Consider the following 10274-nt stretch of genomic DNA (forward strand, 5'->3'; position numbering starts at 1 on the left):
TTTGTGAGTCATTGGAGTCCTGTCTATGTCCTGGATCCATGGGGCCTGTGATCATCCATTAGCCTAGTTGGAGCCACCTGGAAGCCATATGTGCATTGTGTATTGCACATGTAGTGTAAGACTTGGGCATGAAGCTCCAGGTGTTGCTTCTACCACTCTGATTGGCCCAAGTTCTTTATAGCCATTATACCTGCAAGGGTGGGAGGTGTTGCTAGTGGCTGTGTTTGGAAACTGCATGCTGCAGCTTTGAAGATTGCTTTGAAATTCACTTGAAGCCTTGGAAGAATTTCAAAGCTGGCTTTTGAGGAGTTTGGTGTCCAGGCTAGAGAAGTCTGAAAGCAAATTACGAAGGAAGAGACCTTGCTCTTTCAACAAGTTATTTTCTAGACTAAGAGCAAACTGACTCTAAAAGACAACTCAGTTTCTAAGCCTCACCTTGGCACCCCTTTTAAAGGTCTTTTCATCTTTGTTGGAGTTCTTTGCTGTTATAACCCTAATTGCAGTGTTCTGTTGCAACATGACCTAGGGCCTCAAGTTAGCAGCCCTCAGTGGAGAACAGCACACCACCAGTGTGGCCAGTACAGCTCTGGAGCTTCTAAAGCAAACATGTGAAACCTAGGAGCTGTGTCCCAATTCCTGCTCAACTAAGGCCACATCTTTGCCTAGTCTCTGGTGGGTGGGGCCTCCTTCCTGTGGTGACAAGTTTTAGGGTTAGTAATCAATATCATTCCTGTGTTTGTCATATTTACTTGATGTAAAGACACAGTCAAGGGTGGTGGTGGTGGTGGTATTGGGCCTGATGGATCTTAACCATCATAACATAACAACATAACAGCATAAGGTTGCATAACAAATAGTAAATTGCCCACCTATGTTAGGTTTTTTTTTTGTTTGTTTGTTTGTTTGTTTTTGTATCCAGACCTCTGAAGTATATGTCAAAACTTTACCTTTCCAATTAGGTAGTCCCAAAAGACCTACTCCTGACACTCAGAAAGATCATTAGATGTAGAAGACAACCATTCTTGAATAGTTTTTTTATTTTTATATAAACCATTTTCTTCTCACAGACTGCCTTACCAGCCAGGAAAGGATTCCGGCACCAGACCACCAGATTTTTGTATCGTTTGGTGGGATCAGAAGATCTGGCTGTGGACCAAAGTATTGTCAGCCCTTATACTTCTCGGATCTTGAAACCTTATATCAGGTAACCATGATGACAAAGGTGTCAAGAGGGATGATGTTGGTGGTTTCTGTACCTAACCTACAAGGGTAAATATGGCCTGACATGGAGCAGGTTCAGGCAAGGACAGACAGGGTGGTCCTTTGAAAGAGGTATAAAAAAAGCAAGACTGGGTTAACTTCTTACTATTATTATTGTTGTTATTATTATTATATTTTTGATTTTTTGAGCTAGGGTCTTCAGTTACAGCATTTATAAGCTGCATGCATACACTGGGCAGGTTTACCACCACACTGCTCTACTCTGTCCTCAGCTATGAGATCCTTTGCTACTCGCATCTTCTCTGGGCCTTAAGGTTCTGCTCCAGGGTCTCTACACAGCCCTGGCTGTCCTAAACCCACTATCTACACATGGCTGCCCTTGAACGCACAAAAATCCGCCTTCCTCTGCCTCTCTAGAGCTAGGATTGAAAATATGTTCTGACACACCTGGGTCTTGTTCACTATCTTAGGCATTATTTTAGTCTAAATGCCACAATTATTTAATATATTTAATAGTCTGTGAACTGAAAAGCAAAAAAGGAATGTGTCTCAGTTGAGCCAACATCTGAATTGAATATTAGGACAGTTTCTGTTTTCTGACTTTTTTTCTTTTTGGTGCATTCTGTGTGTGTGTGTGTGTGTGTGTGTGTGTGTACACATGCATTCAGGTGCACTCAATTGTGGAGAACTGTGGTTGACTTTGGATATCTTGCATTATTACTCAGAACCTCTTTTATTAAATTTAATTAATTAATTTTGACACAGGGTGTCACTGTATAACATTGGCTGACCTAGAGCTCAGTGTGTAGAACAGGATGGCCTTGAACTCAAAGAGTTCTGCCTGCCTCTCTGCCCCTCTGAGTGCTGTGATTAAAGGCATCTACCGCCACACCTGAATTGCACCCTGTTTTTTGATGCAAGAGTCTTTCAGTCAACCTGGAGTTCATTGTTTCAGCCTAGACTGGCGGTATGTCTGCTCCCCGTGCACTGCTGAGCCCTGCCTTTACATGGTTCTTAGGTGGTTCAAGTCCTCATGCTTGCATGGCAAGCATTCACCTACTCAGCCATCTCCCCAGCTGCATTCTCTTCTTAGACAGTTTCTAAATGAATGTTGTCCAAGCAGTGAGTGGAAGCCGAGCTCCACCATCAGCCTGACCCGCCTTGTTGAGCACTGGGTTTCTGGGCAAACCTGTAGAGAGATCATTTGCACAGCTGCTGCAGTCTTTTCTCTTCATGATCTCCTGCTGCCAGCAGAGTTGGACAGTCCCTCCTTTGACCTCCGATCATGCTAGAGAAACATCCCTGTGTCAGGCACTTCTGAACATATCTAAGTGCTGTTTCTGTTTCTCACTTCACCTCATGCAGTTCCCAGTGGGTATCAGAGGGTTCTGGCTTAATCTATGTTCACAGTGAATTCATAAGGCACTAAAGCTGCATGCTAGCTAGCATATAAAGAAGTGTGACTTAGTATAATATTGCAAGCAGTTAGCGGTGCAATAATGACCTATAGTAATGAGTGTTTTTCTTGACTTTAATTTGTTTATTTTCGGTGGTGCTGGAGGCGTGATTATGAGACAAAGCCACCCAAACTACAGCTCCTGTCACAGATTCGTTCCTACCTGCACAGGAGCGACCCTCACTGGACACCTGAGCCTGATGCACCTCTCGATTACTGCTATGTACGACCAAATCACATCCCAACGATCAACTCCATGTGTCAGGAGTTTTTCTGGCCTGGTATGTTTCTATTTCCAAACCAGGCAGATTGATGTTTCTGCATATAGTTTATTTTACCCGGATATGTTTTTAAATAGTGTCTGCCATGTGACCCTAAGCTCTTTACTCTTGACTTCATTTAGTCTGTCTTTACTAACAGAAATATTAAAGCATAAATGCCTCTCGCTTTCCTAAGTTCAAGAAGCCAGCAATTAAAGTAATCAACAGTGTTTTTGTTTGTTTTCTCCCCTGTTTGTCTCTGCTTCCAGAATAAAAGACTCATCCTGTTTTGATTCTGCCTATGTTTAGATATCAGGTAATGTCTCTCCAAGATACAGACTCATAGCCAGCATGTGGACTCTTTTGGTTTTGGCCTAATAGTTGTTTTAAGTTTTGTTGTTTAGCTATTAGAGAGTGTGAAGACACCTAAAAGGTATGTTTAAGAAGCCAAATGCCCCTGACTGGAGAAGCCAGGATTATTTGTCATTTCATCAGCCAAGACCCAGGCCATCAGGCAGCAATTTCATTGCTAAATATGAGCGTACTCTCTGTGGGCCTGCTCTGAAACCTATGGGGCACATCTGTGTCACAGATTTTATCAGGGATAGAGCCCTACCCTGCTTATAGTCTGACAGTGTAGTTCCATCTCTTGGGAAGGTACTGGGCCTGAAAGTCACGTTTTGCGAGTGTCTGTTACATCTGGCCTACTGTTAGATATTAGCCACACATTATAATTCTTATTTTATTGTGAAAGCTTTCCTGGAAAGCTTGTCAGTGGTGTATAAGTGGGATAAAAAGATCTATCAGCAGGCCCATGAGGCAGCACGACAGATGAAAGTGCTTGCCATGCAGACCTGCAGCCTGAATTTTCTCCCCAGCTTCTACAGCGAAGGAGAGAATGGAGTCCCACGGTTGTCCTTGGACTTCCACATACACACATACCATGGCTCATATAGCCTCATATACACGACAACAATAATAATAAAATTGGAAGGGAAAAAAGAGAGAAAACAATATTGGCGCTCTCAGGGGCCTTTACTCTGTCAGGGCTTAGTCTGTACCTTGTCTTAACACATTGCAAGAAACGAGACATTTTAAAATGTGCCAAGTCACACACATGGTAGACAAGGCTGAGTCAAAGCCAGGTGTGTCCATTCTGAACCTGGAGTGCTCTCTGCTACCCAACCTGTCCTGTCTCTCTGCTTTTAACATATGTACTGAGAAAAGACTATGCTAATTTTGATATTTTCTAAAATGCAGTTTTCTGATCTGAATGTGTGGTATCTATGGTAATGGCTTTGCCTCCAATTTGGGGAATTTTTTAGCATGCAGGTGTAACAATAAATACTGGCTGAACAGCTTGTTGTTCATTAGTTCCAAAAGGCTCATGGTCTGAGTATCTGACTGGTTCTTTTCTTTAGGCATTGACCTGTCTGAGTGTCTGCAGTATCCAGACTTCAGTGTTGTAGTCCTTTATAAAAAAGTCATTGTTGCCTTTGGCTTCATGGTTCCCGATGTGAAGTACAATGAAGCTTACATTTCATTTCTGCTTGTTCATCCTGAGTGGAGGAGAGCGGGGATTGCCACATTCATGATCTATCATCTAATCCAGGCAAGTTCTTTCTGCTCATAATTTAACCCTGACTTAAGTGATGATGCTTTCAGGATTTCCCTGAAAAACAGGAGGAAGCTTGAGGCTGAGCTTGTCCAGTATAGTCCAAGCTAAAGGAAGCCATTCTCCTCAGTCATGAGACTATGGAAGCACATGGATAAGACCTGCAGCCCCTAAATAAGATATTATTCTTGGCTTAGAGAAGCCCCTATGCAAGCATGAATCATAAATGAATCTGCAGAAATCACATGTGAGGCTGTAAAGCACACGCCCTGTCTGTACTGCTCTTAGAGTAAGTCTCTTGTGACTTTGGGGAGTGGACATACTATCTGTTTATAAACATTTTATCACAATTGAATCAATAAATAGTACATTATGGCCGGGCGGTGGTGGCGCACGCCTTTAATCCCAGCACTTGAGAGGCAGAGGCAGGTGGATTTCTGAGTTTGAGGCCAGCCTGGTCTACAGAGTGAGTTCCAGGACAGCCAAAGCTATACAGAGAAACCCTGTCTCAAAAAAACAAAACAAAACAAAAGTAGTACATTATGAATGAATGAATTTTTTTTTCTCCTATAAGCAAAAGATTGTTTTGTTCTTTAGGCAGGATGTTGACATGAAACTCTGGTTAGCATGGGACTTGCTGTGTCTTAGTGTTCTATTACTGTGAAGACACAATGACCATGGTAACTCATATAAAAAGAAAGTATTTAATTGGGACTTGCTTACAGTTCAGAGGTTTAATCTATTATCCTCATAGCAGAGAGCTTGGTGGCACGCAGGCAAACATGGTAGCTGAGAGTTCTACATCTGGATCTGATGTATCTGGCAGGAGTAGAGAGCCACTGGGCTTGGCTTGCAGTTTTAAAATTTCAAAGCCCACCTTCAGTGATACACTTTGTCCAACAAGGCCATCTTTCTCTCCAGAGTGCTATGCAGTTCTCTGGCCCTTTTGTTACCTGCAGGGGCTGGAGTAGGGTGGGGTGATAACTCAGAGGACATCCTTGGTGCTTAGTGTGAGGCCTGGCATGGAGGCTGCTCCTTGGTGACTATTTGCTCAGTTCATCTTACACTGTGGGCACTTTGTACCCCAAAGAACTGTAAGCCCAAGGGCCCACATATGGCTCAGTCTGTAGTACTTGTGATGGCCATGGTTAGCTGTTGTATTGACTGTCTAAAACCACTGCCATTACCCATCGAGTCCTGTGTGCTCACACCATGTTGCTGTCCTTGGCACAATAACCATGCTCTTTGTCTCAGATGTGTTAGGAGGCACAGTGAAAAATAAATAAAAAAGAAGGAAACTGTCTCTTGTCTTCTTCTCCTGTGTCCCTGACAGCCAGAATCGTCAATTTTAAGGACTGTCAACTGCAGCAATTTGGATCCTTCCTCATTAAACAAGTTTATACCTGTGTGGCTAATTAAAGAATCTAAAAACCTGCCTTTATGATTACAGAAACATCTCTGCCCTTTCTTTGTAAATACATAAGTCTTAATTCTCAGAAGTTAATTCTGTCAGATATAAAGGAACCTAAGGACTTAGGGGTACAAGATATTCAGACTTTATAAGTAAAAAATTTAGTACTTTGAAGTTATGTATATAACTTTGTTTTCTAGCATTTCTAGGAAAGGAATTCTTACAGGCTTTGAAGATGTTATAGCTGTCATCTATATGGAAAATAGAAATTCTCATTCTCCAGTTCTTCAAGGTTGTCATATTGTTGGCACTGATATGTCTGATATTTAAACTTAATTGAACTACAAATACAGTAATATGGACACTGGAGAAATAACTCAGTGAGAAAGAGCATCTCCACTGACCCTGATGACAAGTTTAATCCTTGCAGCCCATATGGCAGGGCTGGAAACTGACTTCCAGTAGTCCTCTTTCCTCCAAGTTGTGCAGCATGGTGTGCATGAGTCCACACACAGACTGCCCAATTCACAAGAATAAGTAAGGAAAGTGCTATTGGAATAAACACAGCTCTGGAGAGATGACTTGCCTGTTACTAGTATTGACTGCTTTTGCAGAAGACCTAGGTTTGGTTCCCAGCACCAACATGGTGGCTCACAACCATCTCTAACTCCAGTTCCAGGAGATCTAACACCTGATCTCCAAAGCTTCCTGCGCACATGTGGTACATGGACATTCACTCATGCATATAGTAAAATAAAATAAAATACATAGTACAAATAAATAAATGCGATGTAGTAAAGTGTCCTAGTGGCCTTTTGCTTCAGGGTAGAAACAGCCCTCCAGAGCACGTGAATCCCTTTAGACTTGAGGACACACAGCTCAGTGGCACAGTACTCCTAGACTTCCAGCTGTTGCTGGGTGCTGCAGCCACGCCTCAGCCCCATTCCGTTACCCCACTTGTTTCCTTCTGAAGAGTGTTTCATTTGTTCATTCTCCCTCTGGCCCTGTGGCTTCACCTTGTGTTCTTTTACTCTTTGGCAGACATGCATGGGCAAGGATGTGACTCTTCATGTCTCAGCAAGCAACCCTGCCATGCTGCTCTACCAGAAATTTGGCTTCAAGACTGAGGAGTATGTTTTGGACTTTTATGATAAGTATTACCCACTGGAGAGTACAGAGTGTAAACATGCATTCTTCCTGAGGCTCCGACGCTGAGGTGAACTCTGTTCTTCCCGCAAACAGTGGATGCTGTCAGAGAGTGGGCCTCAGAAGTCGGGCAGGCCCTTATCCTCGAAGTGGGCCCTGGTCTCCTGTGGGTAATAGCCTCCATGTGGTCCAGCTGGGTGAGTGAAGCCAGTGGTACAAGTAGGCAGTTCTTCCATCCAGAAACCATCCAGCAGGCCCTGAGTGGCCTTCCAGCAGTATCTTGGACTCCACTGTAGACCAGAACCTAGTGACTCTGCCGTTCTCTTTCCACACAATGAGTGAGCACAAAAGAGCTTCTAAGCTGAAGCGGTTAAGAATGGGTCTGCTCATCCTACATCAGAGCTCAGGAAGTATGAAAGGTGTTAAAGATTGCCAGTGCCCTCACTGTCCTGGGACAAGAGGTGATAAGGTATCAAGAATGAGTCCAACCCTGTTCTCAGCCTGTGCTGTGCTGTCATTGAACCCCAGAGGACTCATGGGGCACTGAAGTCCTTTTGTCTCTTGCTGACTGTTGTCCAGTCAGGAAGAGTATACTCAGTGTCTGTCTCCATGCTGCTTTACCTGATCTACCTGTCAGCATCTCCTTGCAGGGGCACTGACCTGGTACAAGGAGTTTATTCTTGGCATGGCCTGAAAAATAGCTTGAGAAGAACAGCTGAGCTCGATACATTAGATGCCTTCCCAGGCCCTTCTCATGCTCAGGACAGTTGCACCACAGGAGTGGACGTGTGGAATGGTGCAGGCAGACCTGGATGCCCTGTCCACCCCATGAAGCTGCTTCCTGTGTTGTACATGTTGGAGTTGGACTACAGGTATCTAAGTGAATTCCAAATCATCAGATACTCTCCAATAAAAATCCTTACCTACAACACCTCACAGCCCGGGCTTCAGCTTGTCTCTAATTAGGAACAGTGGTTCCTTTCTTGCTTTGTGGATTCTGAGTTGGTTCAGAAAGAGCTGAATGCTTTATAACACACTGGTATGCATGTTTCAAACTACTCTGTGCAACACTATTTAGATCATCTGTTCATAAGCTCTACCTGCAGCTTGCATTTCTGTGTTGATGGGAGTGTTGGTCTGCTATTCGGAACAATAGTCAAGACTGTTCCTGTGTGAAGTCAGAGCAGGACCATCTAGAAAATGTGTCTTCATGTTTTCTTCCTTCCTCCCGAGCAACTTTCCGCCTTTTACAGGCTTCTGTTGATAACAGGTCATAAGCCCTGTCTTAGTTACTTTTCTGTTGCTTTGATAAGACACAGTGACCAAGGCAACTTACAGAGGAGTTTATTTGGGGTTTACAGTTTCAAGGGTTTAGAGTCTATGACCATCATGCTAAGGAATATGGTGACAGGCAAGCAGGCAGGCAGGCAGGCAGGCATGCAGGAGTTGAGAGTTCTCACCTTGAGACACAGCATGGAGCAGAGAGAATGCTAACTGGGATGGTGTGGACTTTTGACATCTCTCAAAGCCCATCTATAGTACCATGTCTCTTCCAACAAGCCCACACCTTTTAATCCTTCCCAAACTGTTCTACCAACTGTCTCAAATATATGAGCCTATGGGGGTCACTCATTTAAAACACTATACACCCTATGAAGTAAAATTGAGAAAGCCACATTTCCCAAACCTGGAAATCAGCTTCCAACTGTCTTAGGTGAATGTCAAGCACCAGTGTGACAAAGAGTGGCTGGAGGGGACTATCTCCAGCTTCCTGGTGATTGCTTTAATTCTTTCCCACATCTGTTTTAAGGTCTCCACCCTTCTCTTTTATACAGTGTAGCTTTATCTTTCCTGTTTTACATCTTTTTAAAAATTGATTTTTTTTTTAATGTGTATGAGTGTTAAAAATAAGTGCTGGTATCGTGGTTACAGTCAGGACCTATTTAGGTAGGTATCTCTGACAGTTACAGACTAGTATTACCTCACACTGATGCCTACTGTCAGTCTGTATTAGGGTTCTCAATAGAAACAGAACTGACAGGACAAATACACACACATATATGACAGAAACATTTGTCAATTATTATTATATATATACATATAAGGGGAGGATATATGTATATATACATCTCTATATAGATGTGTGTGTGTATATATATATACATATATATGTGTATATATATATTCTAACATATATATTAGATTGGCTTACAGGATGTGATTTATGTAGTCTGACAATGGCTATCTGATGTTTTGAAAAGTGAAAATAGTTGTTCAGTTTAGAAGGCTGGACGATTTTGTAGTCCCTACCTGGTGCTGGAGTCCTAGAGGATTCCTGGAGTGCTGCCAGTCTGTATTGGCATCCTGAAGAAGTTGTATTTAATACTGGCCACAGCAACAGGATAGACAAGTTTACCACTGGAGTAGCCAGTGGTCACCTCCAGGTGTATCAGATTACAAGATTAGCGATTACAGATTCATTTCTCCTTATTTTGACACACAGTCACATCTCCTTACATCGTGCTTAATTTACAAATGAAAACAACAACCAAGTCATATGTCTCACATACAGCTGCAAACATGTCACATACTTTAGAATGGATGGCAAAGTCCTTTGAAGAATTCTTATTCTTTTAATTATTAAATTGATTTGTAATACTTAACCACTGATGTTATATCAGTGTTACACTAAATGACAATATATAACACAAATATCTGCTTAATCTGTGTGTCTATATGTACAGACACATTTTTTTTTTTAAATTAATGTGTGTGAGTACACTGTCACTGTCTTCAGACACACCAGAAGAGGACATTGGATCCCATTACAGATGTTTGTGAGCCACCATGTGGTTACTGGGAATTGAACTCAGGACCTCTGGAAGAATAGTTAGTGCTCTTAACCACTGAACCATCTCTCCAGCCCACAGACACATTATTAACAAGACAAGTATTTGTCAGTTACAATTAGTTTCCCATAGTCTAGTTAAGTGAATTTCGTACTTTAGAGCCCTCATCTGTAAAATGAGTCGATAATACCCACCCTGGAGATTTGTAGCAACGGGCACAGGGTCAAGAAAATCTTAAACAGTTGGGGTGTGAGTAGCCCTGTGGAAGACTGGGCTGGGGTATGCAAGGATTGGGGTGAAAAACCAAACAGCCGAA

At 42.7% G+C, this 10274-nt stretch overlaps 1 protein-coding gene across 1 annotated transcript in view; it reads left to right on the forward strand.

The window, feature by feature from the left end:
* Nucleotides 1-8047, forward strand: part of Kat14 (lysine acetyltransferase 14) — a 35758-nt gene extending 27711 nt beyond the window's left edge. Inside the window, exons 7-10 of the mRNA XM_034495694.2 lie at nucleotides 1068-1204; nucleotides 2783-2958; nucleotides 4359-4549; nucleotides 7005-8047. Coding sequence (XP_034351585.1) covers nucleotides 1068-1204; nucleotides 2783-2958; nucleotides 4359-4549; nucleotides 7005-7178 — 678 coding nt within the window. The 3' untranslated portion in view covers nucleotides 7179-8047. The remainder of the gene's footprint in view (nucleotides 1-1067; nucleotides 1205-2782; nucleotides 2959-4358; nucleotides 4550-7004) is intronic.
* The last annotated feature ends 2227 nt before the right edge of the window (nucleotides 8048-10274 follow it).

The sequence above is a fragment of the Arvicanthis niloticus genome, chromosome 2 (genome assembly GCF_011762505.2).
Source record: "Arvicanthis niloticus isolate mArvNil1 chromosome 2, mArvNil1.pat.X, whole genome shotgun sequence".
NCBI classification, from domain to species: domain Eukaryota; kingdom Metazoa; phylum Chordata; class Mammalia; order Rodentia; family Muridae; genus Arvicanthis; species Arvicanthis niloticus.